The sequence below is a fragment of the Neolamprologus multifasciatus genome, chromosome 4 (genome assembly GCF_963576455.1).
Source record: "Neolamprologus multifasciatus chromosome 4, fNeoMul1.2, whole genome shotgun sequence".
NCBI lineage: Eukaryota > Metazoa > Chordata > Actinopteri > Cichliformes > Cichlidae > Neolamprologus > Neolamprologus multifasciatus.
This window is the reverse complement of record NC_140442.1, coordinates 6,195,200-6,215,339: the sequence shown is the minus strand read 5'-3', so window position 1 is coordinate 6,215,339 and position 20,140 is coordinate 6,195,200. Positions and strand designations below refer to the sequence as shown.

At 41.4% G+C, this 20,140-nt stretch overlaps 2 protein-coding genes and 2 long non-coding RNA genes across 7 annotated transcripts; 3 read left to right on the top strand and 1 right to left on the bottom strand.

Annotated features, from left to right (window-relative positions):
- Positions 1 to 51: 51 nt before the first annotated feature.
- Positions 52 to 14,707, bottom strand: rundc3aa (RUN domain containing 3Aa). 4 transcript variants are annotated; one of them, XM_085158232.1, is made up of 11 exons: positions 14,428 to 14,707; positions 6,479 to 6,606; positions 6,130 to 6,263; positions 5,939 to 6,024; positions 5,664 to 5,753; positions 3,279 to 3,359; positions 3,024 to 3,189; positions 2,781 to 2,938; positions 1,578 to 1,691; positions 1,366 to 1,469; positions 52 to 1,008 (listed from the first exon to the last, which is right to left on the bottom strand). In XM_085158232.1, the coding sequence occupies exons 1-11, from the start codon at positions 14,532 to 14,534 to the stop codon at positions 866 to 868; spliced, it is 1,311 nt and encodes a 436-aa protein (XP_085014358.1). In that variant the 5' UTR covers positions 14,535 to 14,707; the 3' UTR covers positions 52 to 865. The 4 variants fall into 4 exon arrangements, with proteins under 4 accessions (XP_085014358.1, XP_085014357.1, XP_085014360.1 ...); XM_085158231.1 differs by having other exon boundaries at positions 1,366 to 1,472; positions 14,428 to 14,705; XM_085158234.1 differs by having other exon boundaries at positions 1,366 to 1,472; positions 6,491 to 6,606; positions 14,428 to 14,705.
- LOC146519643 (uncharacterized) lies at positions 7,050 to 10,744 on the top strand. Its single transcript, XR_014873904.1, has 2 exons — positions 7,050 to 7,855; positions 10,492 to 10,744. It is a non-coding gene; the product is annotated as an uncharacterized LOC146519643 (long non-coding RNA).
- Positions 8,769 to 10,744, top strand: LOC146519642 (uncharacterized). Its single transcript, XR_014873903.1, has 2 exons — positions 8,769 to 9,444; positions 10,492 to 10,744. It is a non-coding gene; the product is annotated as an uncharacterized LOC146519642 (long non-coding RNA).
- An 888-nt stretch (positions 14,708 to 15,595) lies between the features above and the next one.
- On the top strand, positions 15,596 to 20,139 carry rnf113a (ring finger protein 113A). The gene is made up of 10 exons (XM_085158244.1): positions 15,596 to 15,737; positions 16,139 to 16,218; positions 16,623 to 16,721; positions 16,980 to 17,087; positions 17,277 to 17,386; positions 17,712 to 17,818; positions 19,237 to 19,326; positions 19,403 to 19,496; positions 19,576 to 19,682; positions 19,996 to 20,139. Exons 1-10 carry the CDS (start codon positions 15,632 to 15,634, stop codon positions 20,061 to 20,063), a joined length of 969 nt encoding a protein of 322 aa, XP_085014370.1. The 5' UTR covers positions 15,596 to 15,631; the 3' UTR covers positions 20,064 to 20,139.
- The last annotated feature ends 1 nt before the right edge of the window (position 20,140 follows it).

Here is a 20,140-nt window from a genome sequence, read left to right as displayed (position 1 = left end):
ATCTATATTGCTTTTGCTAATGTTCCTTCTAAGACACACTAAAAGACACACTTCATGGAAAAAGGCAATTTATTGCAACACAAAACAAAATAACTCAACGTACTGCATACGTGTAAAAAGAACATACTGTTGGAGATGATAAATGAACATATGCGGTACTTTAAGACTTAAAAGAATCCATAAATAGCTGCACAGATTTAAACCTACTGAAAATGTTTGTGTTGTTTGATTAGCCAGGCAGGAATGATAAGCACTTTCAAGGGTGACAGACCCTAATACCTTTCAGTCACACAGAGCATACGCCTCGATGCTACACCATAAGGGCAGCGTTTAACCACCCACCCTCTGACCTTATATGGATAATCTGCATCTCTTAAAATGATCATCACATCTGTCTCTGCATCCAAAGAGCTGCTAGTGCTGTCTTGGTTACACTTAAAATGGAATAAAAATGGCCAAAGGTGCACAAATACACAGAGAATACCATGAGAAGAATACCGATTTTCAAATAAGGAGCAAGATGGGAAAATTTAGATGCGACTGGATGCTTTGGAAAAGATCTGACAAGTGTTCCCGGAGGCATTGCTTGATTTCAGATGAAGGGATTGACAGATACAAAGAGGGATATGAAGAAAAGATAAAGTGAGGGGAAAGGAAACAACCGAAAGAGAGAGACTCTTTTAGCTTCATGACAACTTCACTCTCATATACAAAAATCCAGATGTGGTGTCATAAGATCCTGTTGTTATCCCATAGAGGTGGCTATAAGATGAGAGCAGGGTTTTGGTAGGGTGTTTGGACATGGTCAACGCAGCAAGGCAGACAGGCTGGGGTTCAATCTCGGCTGTTGTTGGTCTTGAAGCTCCTAGCTGGGAGAGAGCGCAGGGCTGGGTTCAGTGCTGATGTTGACTAAACACTCACTGGACTTGAGGCTTGCCAGAGACTTCGAGCTCGGTAAAGAGGCCAAAGAGCCGCACAGACCCAGCATGGAAGGAGTGTTATCTTTTCCTGCAGGAACATAACAGGGAGAACACAATAAAATTCAACTTGTGATCACGCATAGTTTAAGCTGCCCACATGAGGCATTATAAATGGGCGTCAAGCTTGCATTTGTTATGAATATGTATGTCCATGTGTATGGGTGGCTGCTTCTGAAAGGCTTTTATGTAGCTGTGCAGAGAGGAGGGAGCAGGATTATGGTGACTTTGTTAAGTATAAAAGCAGCTAATAAAAATCGACTCTGCCACTGCATAAAATTGCATTTTACTTAACAGTAAATACTGTCTAGAAAAACAGAAAGATAATATCATCGCTAGAGTAACATTAAAATGCTCTACATGCAGCGGCCCTGAAAAACATTATTACCTGCAGAGGTCCAGGCAGCGTCGCCATTCTGCCTCCCGTCAGTCTTCTGAGAGTCGGAGTTCAGACTGACTTCAGCGGAAAGCTGCTCCAAGCTGTGGAAGCTCCTTCTAGTTTTCACAGAATATCACCGAGACACAAACATGTCTGGATGAGCATGTATTACAATATGTTTTTTTTTAAAAAAAAGAACTGTGCCGTTTATTTAAGCTCACCTGCGGAAGAGTTTGACATCACGTTGGTTGTTTGTGATGGTTGACCACTGGTTGATGAGTGGGATGGAGAGATCTTTAGCCAGGTGGGAGGAGTCACAGGGCATGAGGGCAGAGCTGAATGCAGCAAAGAGTAAAATTATTAAATTCCAAAAACTCTTCATTTTGGTAGACAAATATATGAGCCTGAACATCAAAAGCATCCATAGTTTGTTATAGTAGTCTTTAATACAGCTGTCAGTTAAATACGCAGACCCTGGTGTTGCTGAAAATCCAGAATCATCCTCAGATTTTACAACAGACCCTCAAAACTAACAGACATCAACAAGATCAGTGAGAATTGTAGAAAACTGGGGATTGAAAGCAGGACAGATGACAGATGGTTTGAAAGAGGAGTGAAAGAAGCCATCTATGTCCACTGTGAGCGACCATCTTTGAACAGAGGCGGTGGTTTACGACACCAACTGTCTGCCATCTATAATCCAGTTTTGAGTTCCCTCCCCAGACGCCTTAACGCCCACTCACATCCTGGGCCATCTGACCTCAGGAATCCGCATGATAAGGTGGGGCCAGGTTTTACAAAGAGCTCACCCGAAACCCTGGCTGATTGGGACTCACACCCAGTTTCACACCTTGGCTCAGGCCATTAGAGGATCATCAGGGGGTCCTTTTGTCCCTCTGTGGGGGGAAACTCCCACTAGGTTTAAATCTGGGACTCTCCACCATTTGACCTTAGAACTGAAGAAGCTTCTCGGATGAGAGGTGAAACGTCTTCAAGTAACTTAAAGAAGTCCAGACGCTTTTCTTTGCAAGCTCCTTTGACTACAATGACCTGGATGACTGAGAACCTTCACAGACGGATTGAAAGAATCAGTTTTTTTGTCAGGTTGGGTATCTATATATTATATTTATAACATTTAAATATATTAAAAGCATTACAGACATAAACCTTTGCAGTCTCTTCATGAGGACAGCGTCAGAAGCCAGTGTAATAGTGTCTTTTATTCTTCTAAGCAGAAGCAAACTTGTTATGTCAACTAAAAGTCAGAATCTAACTGTCCCAAGTTGTGAGGTAACATTAAAACAATAGTCTTAGCTCCCCTTTTAAACTTGGCCCAACATGTAAATACACTGCATAATGGAAATCTGTGTGCGAGAAAGAGCAAACGAACAAATGTAACGCCAAGCTTGTATGTGCTAACTCACAGTTGTGCCTGCAGCTCCAGCACAATGGCTTCCAGCTCCTTCTTCTCCTGTTGGCTCTGCACTGTCAGCTCCTCCACCTTGGCTCTCAGACGCTTGTTCTCCGTCTCTACGTTCTTCAGCTGTGACTCCCGCAGGCGCACCAGCTCCTCTAGATAACCCTGAATAACACATATTGAATGAGGCAGGTAATTCTTTGCAGATGCTCATAGCGATGATCAGATACGTAACGTTGTTATGAGTCACCTTCTGAGCGTAGACAATCTTAAATCTTTGTTCCATCTTGCGACACTTGTTGCTCCAGCTCTCCTCGTCTGTCACCAGAGGGATGTAGGGATGCTCAGGGACGCTCTCCTCGCTGTTACTGCTGTCAACACTGCGCCGGTCCTCCTCATCACTAAGGTAGTCATAGCTAAACAAGAGAGAGGCTGGAGTATTAATGTGACCCCATTCCTGTGCATGCATACATGCATTGTTAGAAGTGACATGATGAGCGCTCACCTCTGAGTGAACTTCAGGTAAGGTGTATAATCAATCACAGCCGAGGATTTCCCATCCAGAGTCTCGCCCTTCAGGCAAAAACTACACAGAAAGAAATAAAAAAGAAAAATAAATGGAAAGTGCTGTATACATCCATATATATCCATTAATAAACATGCCTACACTACTGGACAATTTTATGCATTACTAGGTACTATGCTCAGATTCAGATGACAGCTTTAAGCCCACTATAAATACTGGGCTTAAAAAAATTATATAGCAGACCTAAAAAGATGACATACACAAGGTAAGATACTTAAAGGAGGCCTAATATACTCATTTTTACAGTAGTTTTGCAAGCAGTTTAAAGCAACCTTTTATTTACTGTCTAAAACAAGCTGTTTTAGCTACTCTCCCTTGAGACAATTTGGCCAATTTAATTGGCTCCCATCCCAGAACAACGTCAATTAGATCACAACATTAAAGGCATGTAGATGAAACACTAAGACAAAAAAAATGTCTGACAGCAAACATTTAAAACGATTTATTGGTTCAAAAGCTGACCTATTTATTTGAACCTTTGGCCATGATTAGTATTAGTATTCACCACTGTATCAGTATGTATATTGCTGTGCAAAGGCTTTGAGCGACACTTCATTCATTTACATTTTTGGATTTTTTAAAGTGTTCTTGTGCAGTAGTTTTTCAGGCTTTCTGAAGGTCTTTCAAAGAATTTTTGCTGAGAGTTCAAAGACTCTTTGTTAAGTTGTGTTTAGCAAAGAACTGGTTTTAAAATAGTATCTTTAGGCACTTTGTTACTCAGACTCTGCTGCAAAAACACATCATTTGTTCCAGTTTATTTAGTTGAATATATAAAAAAAATGCCACAGACAACACAGTTTTATTTTTGCACCAACAAGGTGATTCCCTAAAACTCTGTGTACTTGGAATATATCCAAAGGAATTTAAGCAATTGGAAAAAACTAAATTACTGGACTATGGACTACTTCAAGCCAGAAGAGCCATTGCGCTATGTTGGAAGAGTATGGATGCTCCCTCCATGGGACTCTGGAAGAAGGAAATTGCAGCCTCTCTAGGCCTGGATAGACTAACATATATTGCCAAGGGCAAACAATGGGACTTTGTGAATATGTGGAAGCCATATATGGATATTTTAGGGAGTGGAGGTGAAGGACATTTATGAAAAAGAAGGAAACGAAGAAGGGAAGGAAGGGAAAATCTTGTCTATCCTAACCCGTTGTTTTTTGGTATTACTGTGAGAACTTTTCTACATTTGAATGTGATGTAAGCAGGTGTGATGTATGGATGGGTGTGTGAATGTGAGGGTGTTCAACATTTGTTTGTATTGTATTATAAAAAATTTCAATAAAAATATATGGAAAAAAAAAACAAGGTGATTCCCAAAGAGCTATTAGCTAAAAACTTGGTATATCTCAGCATGGTGGGAGTGCAGCGCGTCCTTCAAAATGATAGAAACTGGACAAATTATCTACAAGTATCTATAAGTCAAGCCCATAAGAAATGGTTAAAAAACATCCAGCAAAGACTTGACAACGAGCATGAGAGATACATCGTGCGCTCCAGCTGATCCATCTACTGTTCAGTCTCACAAGAAATGGTCTCAGTGGCAGAGTGGCTGTCAAAAAGCCGTTCTTATCAGTAAACCATCCTGCATTTCATCCAGTGGCGTTTGGGATCTTGTCTAAACATTATGTACGCAGAAAAGTACCAACAGATTTTGATCCATCATGCAACACCATCTGATTGGCAATAGTTTCATTTTTCAGGACGACAATGATTCCAAACGCAAAACCAATGCTGTAAAAGCATACTTGGATAGAAAAAACACACAATGGAACACTATCAGCCATGGCCTCAACAGAGCCTGGACCTCAACATTACTGAAGAAGTGAGGGGTCGTCATCAAAAGGCAGCCAACATCCAAAAAAGAATGTCCTTTAAGAAGCCTGGAGAACTATTCCTGAGGACTACTTAAAGAAATGAGAAGGAAGCTTGGCTAAGAGGGTCCAGGCTATAAATAAAAAAATAAAAGTGGTCACAACAGGCTTGAAAGTCAATGTGACTTTCAAGCCTGTTAGAATTGTACACACTCGATTTTTGCCTTATATCCTCTAATTCCATGTGTTTCCACCTATTTTCTGGAAAAATATAAAGTGATGAGAGGTACCTTAGGACTTTTGCAGGGCATTATATTTTACAGAAAATAAGGAAAAAGCACAATGAAAGGATAATAGCTCCACTTTATGATAGCTTACCGCATTCCACGTAATAACATATTGATTTTAAAATGCCTGGGCTGGTGTCTGTGCTTCTTTCAAAACATATTGTGTTCTGTATCACAGTCTCTGCACAGCTCCACCTCACCTGAAGTCAATGGCACTCAGTCCAATCAGCATGCCAGTCAGCACTGTGGCCTCCTCTCTCAACATAATGGCACCATCATCATAGAACCTCCTGCCAAGTAAAGAGGTGATTATCACTTCCGAATTTCCGAGTATTTACGTTCATTTTCATAGGAGTAAAACCCTGTATATAGAACCGATGTTTCGTATTGAGATGCTGAATGTGAAGTGAAGGAAAACAGGACTGGGGATCATTTTAAAGCAAAGGTTTAGTTTAAATTAAGAATCCAGTCAAACCTTGTTGTTCTTGTGTCTCTGAGAGCAGTGGACACATATTCAGAGAGACGTTTCTCCATCAGCGCCACTCGAATCCACGCCCGGCCCTGTAGGACGACGTATTAGTGAGTGGGAACAGAGGACCTTTTCTCACACTCATCCGCACACAAACAGACACGCACACACACTAGAGTGCATACAAATCTCCATGCCTTGGCTCGTGATGTGCTGATGTTCTCTATGTTTTCGATGCTGGCGATGCAGTTGTTCTGCACCTTGCTGCACGCCAGCCGGATGTATTCCCAGAAGCTGCGCTGTCCATCTGAGCTGAACCAGCTGCCAGAACCTGGTTTAATATTAAAACACACCAATCGATCATTTCTGTTCTGACAGCAAGTGAAACTAAAATATGCACCCACAGCAACAATCCAGCTGACTGTGTAATCGCACCCATTTTATGGCTTTTTGACGAGAACGCCTGCTGCATTTTTATTTCAAATATATTTCGACTGTTTCACAATGAAAGTCACATTAACTTTGTCCATCTTTCCTGTATGTTACCTGCAGTGTTACCTTTGAAGCGGTGGCTGAGGATGTGCTCCAAAATGGCAGCAAAGTTGATAAACTCCTCAGATGAGTCATCTATGGGCTCTGCTGTGTACTTTTCGAGGAGAGTCTTTACGGAGAATCTGAAATAGAAGTGCACCGAGAAAGAAAAATTAGACAAATACTGCACACTTTGATGGCAATGTGTGAGGGGTTTGGACTCTTAGTTGGCTGTGCTGCACATGAAATGCAGTTGTGTACTGTAACCAAGCAGACAAATGTACTACTGTATTTGAACAACAGCTGAGAGGATTTTTTTTCTTCTTTTTTTGGGAACTACGCCATCTTATCATACTGAGGTCACCCCAATTGTCTTGTGTACTGCACAATGTACCCCTTCAGTGCTTTGGCAGTGTTATCATGAAAACAATACAATTAACTCCCTGTCTTTACAGCCTTTGTGCGTGCTGTGCTTCCAGGTCCCTTTGGGTCTTGTCTCTCTGAGGGACCGACGAGCATGAAAGAATGATCAAATAATTCCCTCCCCCTTATCTATACATTGTGGTGTGATCTATTTAGGGCAGCTGCCGGAGCTTTAGCTTGGCTTTTGACCTCACATGCTCACCCCACCGCCTGCACCACAGAAGGAACGCTATGCAGCGTGCATGTTAGGAGCAGGCATCCAGGCACAGGCTCGGGCGGGTTGCCTCGGCTTCGATGGGCAACACTAGCATCACAGAGGGCAAGACTGCCCTGGCAGTGGGAAACACCTCCATAGCCAGGGGAAAGACTACAGTCTCCTTAGGCAACTCCTCCATCTTCAGGGGAGTGACCACCACCTCCATGGGAGATTCCACCATCCAAAGGCAAAAGACGACTGTGGCTCTGGGACGGGCCAGCTTCAGCCGGGGAACCACTACCACCTCCTTCCGTAAAGCCTTGACGTCCAAGCGGAGGAACACCTAAATGGAAAGGACCCCCAAAACCAGGGCTAAGACACCCAAAGCAGCCAAGCAGTCCAAAAAAGACTCTAACAATGAGTGGAAAACTACATTTTCGTCAAGCAAAACCTCCTTCACCAAAGGGAGGGTTTCTATCCTGAGGAATAAGTACACCATCTCCTGGGGTAAATACTCGATCTCCTGGAGCAGAACCACCACAATTTTGGGCAAAACCAGCATAGCAGTGGGCAATACCTCTGTTTCACGAGGAGAGACTACAAGCTCTCTCACCACCCTGACCTTCACCCATGGGACCAAGTCTGTGTCTGTGTTCAAAACCACTCTCGTCAGGGGCAAAGAAACGCATAGCAACATCTACTGGGATTTTCACACTTGAATCCTGCACATACTTAAAAACCCATGGATATATCTATATGGTCTGTTTTAGAAGGTCAGTAGTGATTCAAAAATCAATAAAAAGAGCTGCTATGTCTATGATGTGTATAAAAAAATGATAATGACCTGCAGATCTAATAGGTTCGCAATCAAAAGCGAGCCGTCCCATTCCCAAAGTAGCGCTGAGCATGTTATGCAAATGTGACATTGATGAAATGACGATTTATGGTGTGTTGACTTGGCAGGGAGGGGATGTGTGTGATGTATGTGGAGACAGAAGAGTATGTGTGTGCTCTTCATCAGCACTATTCTCCTGTATGTTGTGCATCAACACGTCCGCATCGTTGGTTTGAATGTGGTATTTTTTTCCGCTGATAAGACTGACTGATACTTCACATTTCCATAACTAAGCTCCCACACTGCACATCCAGTTTTCACCCCCAAGACTGTAAAGGTTGATCGATGTAACAGTGCTTATAAAAGTAACATGTCTAAACACTGATGAGCTTGACTGTTTTGTATGTAGACATTTCAAGATCTGTAACACGTTAAAGGGGAGGAAAATAAAAACTTTGCACGAGTTCAAAAAGTTCAGCGAGATTTCAAACGGATAATAAACACCAACTGAAGGAACCACACCTATATTCCAAACGGAGGGACGGCGCAAATCCAGAAGAGGTGCAATCAAAGCTTCACATACATATGGAGAACATGAGCACATTCAGCATCCCTTTCCTTTAAAACGACACGGTACAACTCATTTCACATATGGTGCATACAGTTGTACACAAAGGGAACATCTTACAATCACAGGCTATAGGGAACAATGGCTCAGAAGAAAGTGATGTCACCACAGACTGTCCTCTTTGCAACAATGTCTCCTTCAACCGTCCGGTGTCGTCGTGGCGCTGAGACAATCGCTTTACTGTCCCAGTCCCCCCAGATAGGCAGTGGCCACCTACGGCTGCCTCTGTCCATTCACAGGGACACATGGGTGGTATGTGGCCTTCCAAAGCCCACGTTGAAGAGCTCAACGAAGGCATTATGCGACACGGGGGTCGCACTATCCACGCTTAGCATTCTGGTCCACTCTGGATTGTAGCTGATGTTACTATTACTCCCGAGGGCTTGCAGAGCGTAGAGTGCTGCATGAGTGTGCGATGCTTTGCGTCTAGTGAGTCCCGAACCCTGCCGTCGAATCTGGGTCAGGAAGACAAGCTTCTCCTCAATGGGCAACACCAGCTTCACGGAGGGGAAGACAGCCTTAACCCTGGGCAACACCACAATAAAGAGGGGGAAGACCAAGCTTGCCATGGGGAATTCTTCCATCACCCGGGGCAGGAGCACAACATCTCTGGGCTCCTCCACTATCACCAGTGGGAAAACCAAGATCTCGCTGGGCAGTGCGTCCTTCAGCAGAGGTACCACCAGCACCTCTTTTCGGAAAGCCATCTTCCCCAAACGCAAGACGCTCTAGATGAGAGAAGACGGCATCACGGGGTGGGGGGACTGACTCAAAATAAGAATCATCAGAGAGGACGTATGGATAACACGACGGAATCGGCACTGAGAGCAAAAACTGGATTAAATTTACTTTTCGAGCCTTGACTTTGTCAGGTCACTTTGGATTTATCAAAGAAACAGGTTAGTGGCATCTGAATTTTGTCTGATAAAATGTTTGAAAAACCATATAGATCAGCAGATTAATGGATAATAGATCCAGAAAGTTAGGCTGAATCTCTTCAAGTGTGTTCCCTACTTCAGCTGGGCAGCTAAAACTGCTTTTGCTGAATAAAAAAAATCCACTTGGTGGGTATTGCCAAATAAGCACAAATATTGTGTGTTGGGACCGGGGGTGACAGCTACGATTTAGCTTCACAAAATAATCGGCTTCATGCTACCTGATGTTGTCTAAAGGGATCCCATCAGGAAGAAAAGTTAGAAAATTAGAAATCTGTCAGAAATATGAGATAATGAGTGAACAGTAAGTCACCCAAATTCACAGTACAATTCCTCTTTGTGATGCTTCCAAGTCAGAAAAATGCATTACATCAAATCTTTTCTCACTGTGCAGAGCCTAGATGCCATGGAAACCCCAGCGGTGGGTCTGGACGCTCAGTATACGAACAAACATGTAACAGCTTCTTGTTAGCAAAAGTTACAACATTTAAAATCATCAAAACAAAATATCAACAGCTGCAAAAAACATGTCTGACCTAATAATGCGAGAGCAACGTTATCTTAACAGGAATATTGTAACAGATGATTGTAAATGAACTGAAGTCCTTTGATCTGAAGGGGAATCTCTGGCGTGCCTCAAATGCAAATGGATGGAGTGGAATAGCAACATGTTCTTGGTACGATTTGACACTGAAAAACAACTGCAGGGCCTTCTGACAAGCTTCTTTTGTGCAACCTCTCACTCAGCCTGGATCAATGCCAAGCACACTCTCAACTCTTGTTAAATGCCCGCTTGTTCTCCTTTCTCACCCCTCTACTGTACTTACAAACTTGCGTTTGATCCGCAGCACGACACGGGATAACCAAAACTGCATTCATCAGCAAAGATGTCTAACCTAAAAACACAAAGCTTCACATTAACTTTCTCGACTTTCATCTTTATTTGTTTTCCCTCACAAGCATTTCCCTGACTACTTTCTCTGTCTTCTTATTTCTGTCTCTGTCTTCTAGCCTTGGCATAACCAGCAGGATCAGATGACACAGGTGAACTCCTCACTGGCCGAAGCATTGCACAACGCCAGCCAGTGCTGTGTTTATCATCGTGGACTGTCGGGGGAGGCGTCCTGCACTGGACTGGCATGAGAAAGAAAAGGCTTTGTGCTCTGAAGAATATTTCAAATCGCAATTTGGGCCAAATCCTCAATGATAAAAAAAAAAAAAAAAAAAAAAAGTAAAACAAAAACCACACACACAAAAAAAACAACTACAGCAGGGTGTGTCTCTCTCTCTCACCGATCCCCTCTGTGACCAAGTGTCCAGGAAGTGTTTCATGGTCAGAGGAGGTGTAGAGGGATCACGGCGTACGACGGACAGTGAGGGTGTTGAGAAGCACAGAGAGTGTGAATCAGATATTTGAGTATGACAGAGGGGTAAAAATGAGGAATAACAGGAGAAGTTAACAGTGAGAGTGTAGACAGATCAGCTGATGAGTGGTGTCCAAGTGTTCAGCCAAACTTTTAGACATTTCTGCTGTAATTTCAAATACTTGACGGTGTTGGTAAAAAAAAAAAGAAAAGAAAAAAGCGTAGGATCAGAAATCAGGAAAAATGCAAAAGAAGGCTGCACGGAAGCTGAACGATTAAAATTAGTGTTACTCCATCTGCACACGTAGATTCAAATATTCGTTGACTCTCTTACCGATGCACGTCTAACAGGCGTGCTTTACTACAGTTCAGAACATTTTATTCTCTTCTCTTGAGCCACGCCCCAGGAGGCCTCAGAGCTCAGCCAACATGCAGCACGTCGCCCTCCCTTCTTGCCTCTCTCCCAGCTCTCTTTGTTTACAGGAAGCGGCTGCATGGATACCTCTTCACATCAGACTTGTCTCACTCATCTTATCTATTTCTTTCTCAGGTTCACCACGTCTACAGTAGCACCGTTTCTCCTGTCACGGACCGCAGCAAGAGAGCTCTTAGCCAGACTAAAAAAAGCAGCAAAACATTCAATTTTAAACATTAACGGATGGAAAGCGCCCTTAAGAACAAACCAACACAAGCCGGTTGGTTTGCTTCCTCTAAACCCCAAACATTTTGTCAAACTGAGCTCAGATAAACAACGCTAATCCGAGAGTTGCACGAATGTCCTCCACTCGCTGCAAAAAGCCACATTTAGATGAACCCTGTTGCTATTGACAACAGTCCAACTCAGTATGACACTGATACCACTGTGAATGTCATAAATATCAACTCTCTACGTGGCCCTATATAGATTTTTTGGGTTTTCAGATACTTTTTGGGATGTCTGGCAATTCAAAAGTCCCCCTAACCTAAAAAGAAGGAGCATTCTTCTTACTTACTATTTAGAATAGCCATCTCTTATTATTTTTCTCTGTTGTTATTCTTTTTTTGTCCATTCTTTTCTCTGTAGATACAGCACGTCTCATTAAAATAGGATTGGTCTGTTAGGTATGACACTGAAACACTGAGCAAAGATCAGTCAGATTTCTGTGGCTGGTACTCGTGACCCACATCATGCCAGATCAAGTGTACACACTTTTAACCGGGACTTTGATGCCAACACATTAAAGGAATTGTTGGGAGTAGAAATGTTAATCTCTGTGTGTGCTGACTGTATGTTAAACATGTATGATGTTGCAGTAAGAAAAAAAAGAGGGCAGACTTTATATATGCAGTAAATGCACACACACACACACACACACACTTAGGGTAAATAATAGCTTGGCCTGGTGAACTAATTAAGCACTAATGTCACAAACTCAGCTGTGGGAATGGCTGCATCTCAACAACCGCGACAGAGCCTGGATCCTGAATCGTGCAACACGATGCCCTGCCTGCACTAATGCACAGCCAGAGGGACGGTGCTGATTCAGGCTCTCTCCTCATTATCCGATCAGCGAGCAGCCTGTGAATCAGCTCTGACCTGAACAACATGAAAAAGGTCCAAAACACCATGAGCAGGGAGATCGGGCAGCAACTTGGACATGCCAAGAAGAAACTGCCCTCGAAGTGAACCTAATCAATGTCATGTTGTTCATTAAGAAAATGGAGAAAGGTTGTTGTAGTAAGCATTACTGATGGAAAGCTGTTTGAGATTTATTTCTGTCTTGTCCAGTTTGTTTGTCTTTAAAACGCTTAAATGATTAAATCTGTCTTAGCACGGTCAGGAGAAACTGAAAACAAAGGTGTTTTTGTGTCCCTGTTAATCCTTGTCTGTGTCCACTGTGAGAACTTTTCTTTCTTTGCATGCATGCTCTCTGTGATGTTGTGTGTTTTTGCCTCACTGTACATGCCACTAAAACGCAGGCAGGACCTTCGATATAAAGGTACTGGAATAAAAATGCTTGACTGTGAGTCCATGTTGGAGTCCCTTTCTGTTTTGATTGGTGGTTTCTAGCACTACGGTGCAATAAATTACAAGAAATACAGCAGAGCTCAGACGCATGATCCCACTTTTATGAACGATTATAGTCAATTTGCAATTCAAGATGAGGAGTAGTACTATAGTAAATTTTATGATGATCAAAGCAGCATTTTCCTGCCAGTCTCTGTGGATATCACATAATTAACTAATACTCCAAAAGTAGGATAAGGTCACTATAACCTAGTTATATCAGAGAAAGGAAAATAATCAGAAACATATTTTTACAAAATAGGTAGTTCAAGTTATTTTAAGGCAAAAAAAACATCTGAGATGTGGATATTTGTGGCATTTTTCTAGACTTGTACAGTATTAGGTTGTCCATCATTGGGATGCGATGATTATTTGTGCAAAAGACGTTTGAGAAAAAAGCACCTAGGCCTCTGAGAACTTGTGATAACATGGTCCAAAAGCTAATTAGCCTTCAGTGAAATGAGCAGAGTCATTTTTACATCGGGGATGCCTAATTTGAAAGGTTACAAAATTAATGCAAGGAGGTCATGAAGTGCTGAGAAAAGAGAAAAGAAAAAAAAAAAAAGATTTCTGGGCTATTTTTAATAGTCTTGCTACATTTATTGTTTCTATATGAATATAAACATTGGTCTCACGTGGAAGCATGCAAATTAGAGCCTCTGGTCAAAAAGGATGGAAGCTGTTAAAGCTCTAAATATCACACGTGATGTAATAATGTGAAGACTGGAACCAGGAGGGTGTTACATTATTGTATTAACTGGACTTACTGTGCAGCTGAAGAGCTCTCGTTGTGCGAGCTGTCAGCTCACACATTTACAGTGCTAACCTCACTGCAGAAGACAGTGATTTATTAGAGCCAATCAGTCAGAGGCCATCTCTAGGCTGGATGGAGAAGGATGGAGGGCCCCTGATCTGGGGAGGAGTCCTTGCACTGCTCCAAATGCCCTTGTCCAATTCAGGCACTGAAGCTCAGCATGATGGAGGAGGAGACCTGCTGCTGACTGGCTTATCTTCCCTCCATCCCTATTCTGCAATTGATTTTGCAACACTCATCACTTGAATCACTTGAAGCTGCATTTCCTGCTATAGAAACAAACACGCCAACACGGGGACTGTACTTTTAAACGACAGACAGAATTAATAGATTAACATCATAGCAAAAAAAGAAAGAAAAAAGAAGCCCTGCAAGCCGTAAACGAGCATTTAAAAACAAACCCTGGATAATTGAGTGGTTTCTTTAGTCTACTGTGTACTGTCTCTATTAAACTGGGTGTGATGACAGAAGGTACGTGAAGGTGAACACGCACCTGCCCCCTCCTTAACCCTCGCCTTTCTAGAAATGTGGCCCTTTTTTCTGTAATATTTTCCATTTATGTTGCTGCCATTGTTTCACTTTGGGAATGAGCGCAGGGGTGGAATTCTTGGATGAAAAAAAACCTTCATAATGAGCATACTGGTGAAATTATAACCCGAACAGCTTGCAAGGACAGGCTCCTACTGGTAAATACGGCACATCGGTGGTGTCGTGATGTATACCTGCAGACCGTGATGAGGTTTTTTCGCTCCACGCAGACGCTCCGAGCAGACGCCTTTTTCGATGTCAGACCCATAGCCATTGCTGTCTGAATACAGCCCGACTCCATCCAGCGGCGGCCCCGGGGCCTCTTCGGGATTCGTGCCCAGGCCAGGACCGCTCCCTCCGCGGGCCCTGAGTCCTACAAACACCGGCCGTCCTCTGCGGGGAGTCACGGATGCTGCTACAGTCGCTGCTGGAAGAGGACGGGATCTAAGCGACTAGAACCAAGTTACACGTATTTATCAGTGAACATTCCGGTTAAAACTTTCAAAATAAAACCATCTTCCCGTTTTCATCACAGATTCATGAATTATACTGAAATTTCAAGTCTTCCGGCGTCAGGCAAAAAAAGTGATTGCTGATGTTTTTATGTGTTTGTATGTGTTATATCTTGCCTTACATTGGTAGGTAGGCTGGGGTCAACAGAATTTTCAAAGGGCTAAATATAAAACGAAGAAATTACATTTTTTTGCAAGTATCTCGACTCTGCGTTATTGTAGCTACTCTGTGTCCTGCATTATAATCAATCCGGTCCTTTTTTTGCTGCTTAAAATATCTTTATAGAACTGTTCTTTTACATTTGTTGTAATTCCCAAAGCCTTCTTTGACCAAACATGTTTTGAAAAAGATATTTTTAATATCAGTTAGACTTTTTAGTTGGAAAAATAAAGGAAGTCACTGTCTAAGAGTAACTTAGCCAATTACTTCCTGCAGCTCCTACCTTGTGTCTGGTCAGAAACTTTTGCAATTTATTTGATAGATTATAGACCAACAAGTAATTTAAAACAGTTTAAATAATTATAACTTTTTGATAAGTATCTAAATCCCCCCTTTGGCAGACGAACGTGTTCTGGCACAGCTCTAAAAACATTACAGCACTTCATAGAGTTATAAAGATTTCCAAGACATAACTTAAATTCTCATGAATTATTTTTAAATATGAAATAGGTAAATATCATTGAGCAACCTTTAATTGACTGGCTCGCAAAAATTGCAGCCACTTTCTCACTGAAGTATCATTGTTGTCTTTTTAAATCTAACTTCACAATGCCTGAGTAGACAGGTGTGATTCTCCTTTTGGCCAGTACAGGGACTAACTTAATATGACTCCTAGACACTAGAGGGTGCTGTGGCGAGAGCAGATATTTACAAAACAGAGTCAAGATGGCGGAATCAGAGAAGCCTCGGGAGGGATCTTGCACTTTTCTGTTTAAGAAATCTAATAGGAAATTCTCTGGGCGAAAGAGAAAAGCAAGCGATAGCGAGAAAGGTTTGTTATTTAACTTACTTTCTGATCATTTAAAGCCCAGTGAACTTCCGGTGCCGACAGCGCTCGAGCTTTTTAATGATCGACTACTTGTTTCTGTTCTCGTAGTCCTTTACAGATAACCACTGTGTTATTAACACGGGAAGAGGCAAAAATACTATATCTGATTCCAAAAATCGATGTAAAGTGCCGCAGATGACACATTTTTTGTTCCTGTTATAAACAAATTTCACATTCGTGCCTCGTTTAAGTTTCCTCGGAATTTGGAACACTGGATGCGCCTGCTGTTTTTTGTCCTCCCAGTTAACTCCGAGATTATTCTAAGATTTTGCAAGTCTGCTGTCAGTTATTGGGCAAATTACTAGATTTTTTCACCAAATGTATCTCACTCATGTCCTTTTCAGATGAAAACAGTGATGAGGACCAGACCCTCGTTGTGAGAAAAGAAAAGAAAGAAACTCGCGTCAACCCAATGATTCAGAGGGTAATTAGTGGATTATTCCTTTTTTTATTATTTATATTTTTTGACACGTGTTTGTCGAGAATTGCGTTTTTCTGTCTTAATCACTGTGTACCTCAACGTGCACTGGAAACGGCAAGTATGTATCCAGAATCAGCTGGCACAAAGTTAGATTTGCAAAAGTCTAAATCTGCATTTAGATTTACAAGAGTACTAAAGTATTTAAAAGTGTGTTATGTTAATGCATATATAGAGTTTTCTTTTTACATTTAGAATTTGGACAAACGTTTTTATACACTTGCAAACCTGATATTTTGAAAAAGTTTATAAATCTAATCATGCAAACACACATTTGCAGACAAGACTGCTATGACAGTAGCCTCAAATGAGACAGAGGTGACTGTTTTTGTTTTGGGTTTTTTGCCCAGACAAAGAAAGTGGAGAGAGATGCTGTATCATCCAGTGAAAGTGAAGATGAGAAAGAAGACAAGAAGGTGACTGTTTCCTACAAGTCCACACGATCAGCGGTGAGTTGACTTTTTCTATCATACTGACTTTTTAAAGGCTGTCCTTTAAAAGTAAAGGAAGATATGAATGAGCAAGGTATCCAACCTTTTTGTTGTTTCATCTGTATGCATGCTGATTTGGCCTCTTCTGATTTGCCTTGTGTGTGTGTGTTCCCTGTCCTGTATACTGCTTAAGAGCCACAGTCTTGCAAACTTATTGATGTGCTTATATAAAAGTATTTAATGTAAATCTTTTTCCCAATCCTATCCAAAAACAAGAAACCAGAGGGACCGGAGGACATGGGTGCAACTGCTACATATCAGCTGGACACAGAGAAAGACAAAGATGCCCAGGCCATTTTTGAAAGGAGTCAGAAAATCCAAGAGGTAGTAGATGCTATTTTTAATGTTAAAGCCTTGTAGAAAAGGCTACAACTCCTATCATATAATGACTTAGTTGGAAAACTGTTCTGTTCATATTCACAAATTGTGACTTGAGTGCTAAAATAAATTTTAAAAAGTCCAGTAGTTTCAACTAAATCTTGAACTAATATTCTTTTTTTCCTCTTGTAATAGGAACTGACAGGTAAAGATGATGATAAAATCTACCGTGGCATCAACAACTACCAAAAATTCATCAAGCCTAAAGACACAACTATGGGCAATGCCTCCTCTGGCATGGTCAGGTGAGCATTAAGGCGAGGCTTATCCATTCCATCACAGTCACATTGTGTCATTAAAAAAAAATAAAAGTAAACAGAACACCAAATGCACTTCTCTTGTGGATGTGTGTATCATTAAAACTGCTAATAAACCACAAAGACAAAGGAAATCTGGAGCTTTTTAAGGGGCTTGAAATAGACATTAAATAATGCTCCATCTGCTCAAGACTTTCCTATGATGGTGCATGGTTGATGATCTATCACTGATGCAGTTTTGGGTTTTTTTTTAAGTTCTGAAATGTAATTAGTTAATACTGATGTGTGTAATTCAGTTCAATCATTTTAACAGAAAAGGACCAATCAGAGCCCCTGAACACCTGCGAGCCACAGTCAGGTGGGACTACCAGCCAGATATCTGCAAAGACTACAAGGAGACTGGTTTCTGTGGTTTTGGAGGTGGGTATGATATTTTAAAATACGTGTCTTTTGTATAATTAATCAAACACTTTTCATTATAATGTCTTGACACTTCCCTCCATCTATTGAGCAAGAAAAACAACTCAGAAAAAAATGTTATGTGTTAAATGGGACAAATGTAAGTAAAACCTCCCACTAGTTAGAACAACATACACTCATTGGCCACTTCAGTAGGTGTATCTGTTCAACTGCTTGTCAGTTCAAAAATCTATTCAGCCACATAGAAGCAGGCAAGAAATTTGGTTTATGTGACTCAAATGTGGCAGACAAGCTGAACTTGAGTATTTCAGAAAATGTGGATGCACTGGAATTTTCCCACATAGCCACCGTTAGGGTTTACAGAGACTGGTCCATAATATTAGGTGAGCTGCAGTTCTCCAGGTGAACTTCCCCTTTTGATGGCAGAAATCAGAGATTGGTCTGACTGCTGCTTGAGCTGATAGGAAGGCAACAGTAATTTAAATGACCACACATTACGCAGAAGAGCATCTCTGAATGGACAACTGTTAAACCTTGATGCAGATGGAGGTTCAGCAACAGAAGACCACACTGGGTTGAACTGGTGACAGCTAAGAACAGAAAACTGAAGCTACAGTTCACACAGGCTCACTCTAACTGGACGATAGAAGAATCTTGTCTTGTATCAACAGTTCATGCTGCTGCTGCTGGTGTGATATTGTTGGGAAACATTTTCTTGGCACACTTTGGGTCCCTTAGTACAAGTTGAGTTTGGTTTAAATGCCACAGCATATATGAGTATTGTTGCTGACCATGTCATACTCTTAATGACCACGACGCATCTTTAGACTTTGCTTCCAGCACAATAATGAAACGTCACAAAGCTCATATCCTCTCAAACAGGTTTCTTATACATGATATTGAACTCACTGCTTTCAAATGGTCTGCATTTATAAGAGAAAACACTTTTAACATGTGATGTAATGGGAGAACTTAAGAATTTGGATTTTTCAGGACGTCAAACCATGCAGTATTTTGTTTAAAAGAAGTCACTATGACAAACAGGACAATTCACAAAAACGACAGAAAATCAGGAAAAAGTTAATGGCAATAATATCAAATTCCCTTACAACTTTGTTTTTATTGGGGTATTGTTTTTGTTTTGTGGGAAATTAAACTATTACGTGTATAAATGTATCAGGTGGCACAAGTCTGACTGCAACTGTGCCAAATCCTTGGAAAAATTTGGGCAGAATACACTTTTTTGGGTGGTTTTCATAAAACCTTATGTTTTTTCTTAAGACCTTTTTTCCTTGCGATGGAGTTGCTTTTTATTCTATTTATCTATAGATTAGAGCAATTTGTAGTGTGTGTGAGACATTTAAGAAAATACTGGTCGTTCAATAAAGCTTCCTCATGATCTTCTCTCCTGCTATCAGACAGCTGCAAGTTTCTTCACGACAGATCAGACTACAAACATGGCTGGCAGATTGAGAGGGAACTGGAAGAGGGACGATATGGAGCCAATGGTGAGTTGAGAAGGAACTGCATTTTTGTTCCTACTGTAAACGAGCTTTTCCTGAACGCTGTCTTATTTTTATATAGATGAAGAGAACTATGAAGTAAGCAGTGATGAGGAAGACTTGCCCTTCAAGTGCTTCATCTGCCGGGAATCCTATAAGAATCCCGTAGTCACAAAGTAAGACTTTAATGTCATTTTTCCTTGCCAAGCTGTTCCCTGTTTTTTGAAACATATTAACAAGTCTAATGTCTCTCAGGTGCAGGCACTTTTTTTGTGAGGTTTGTGCACTTCAGCATTACCGCAAGTCCAAGCGCTGTTATGTGTGCGATACTCAAACCCATGGAGTGTTCAATCCTGCTAAAGGTAGGCAAGATCTCTATAAAACAGACTTTTAATGTCTTGATGGTCCTTTCTGCATCCTTGTGTCGGCTCAGTTACGAGTGAAATCAATTTTGGCATTAGACTTTGAGTGAAGGAGTCCATGCAGATGTGTGTTTGCCTGCTTTTTGTCACTGCGACGGGCTTCAAAGTATAACAGCAATGATTACTCGGCCACCAGGTTTCCAGCTGTCTTTGACTGCAATAATTATAATTAAGGTTATAAGATAGTATTGTAATCAGTGCAACTTAATAATACCCATTAATCATGTTTTAATTTACCTTTTTCCCCTCTCAGAGTTGATGGCTAAGCTGGAGAAGCACAATGCCATGACAGACCAACCACCATCCGATGAAGACAATTAGCAAAATCCAAACATTTCCAGCCTCCCCTTACGTGTTTGTCTGTGTAAAATTGAAATAAAACATTTTTAATAAGGTTT

What these genes read in the sequence shown, in the direction of transcription:
- rundc3aa (XM_085158235.1), bottom strand. Translation starts at nt 10,417, where the DNA reads ATGAAAGTCGAGAAAGTTAATGTGAAGCTTTGTGTTTTTAGGTTAGAC. An exon ending in TACCTGAAGTTCACTCAGAG is followed by an intron (nt 3,190 to 3,278) that starts GTGAGCGCTCAT and finishes TCTCTTGTTTAG; the next exon opens with CTATGACTACCTTAGTGATG. An exon ending in CTGGAGCTGCAGGCACAACT is followed by an intron (nt 1,692 to 2,780) that starts GTGAGTTAGCAC and finishes TGCTGCATTCAG; the next exon opens with CTCTGCCCTCATGCCCTGTG.
- rnf113a (XM_085158244.1), top strand. Translation starts at nt 15,632, where the DNA reads ATGGCGGAATCAGAGAAGCCTCGGGAGGGATCTTGCACTTTTCTGTTT. An exon ending in TCAACCCAATGATTCAGAGG is followed by an intron (nt 16,219 to 16,622) that starts GTAATTAGTGGA and finishes TTTTTTGCCCAG; the next exon opens with ACAAAGAAAGTGGAGAGAGA. An exon ending in ACAAGTCCACACGATCAGCG is followed by an intron (nt 16,722 to 16,979) that starts GTGAGTTGACTT and finishes TCCAAAAACAAG; the next exon opens with AAACCAGAGGGACCGGAGGA.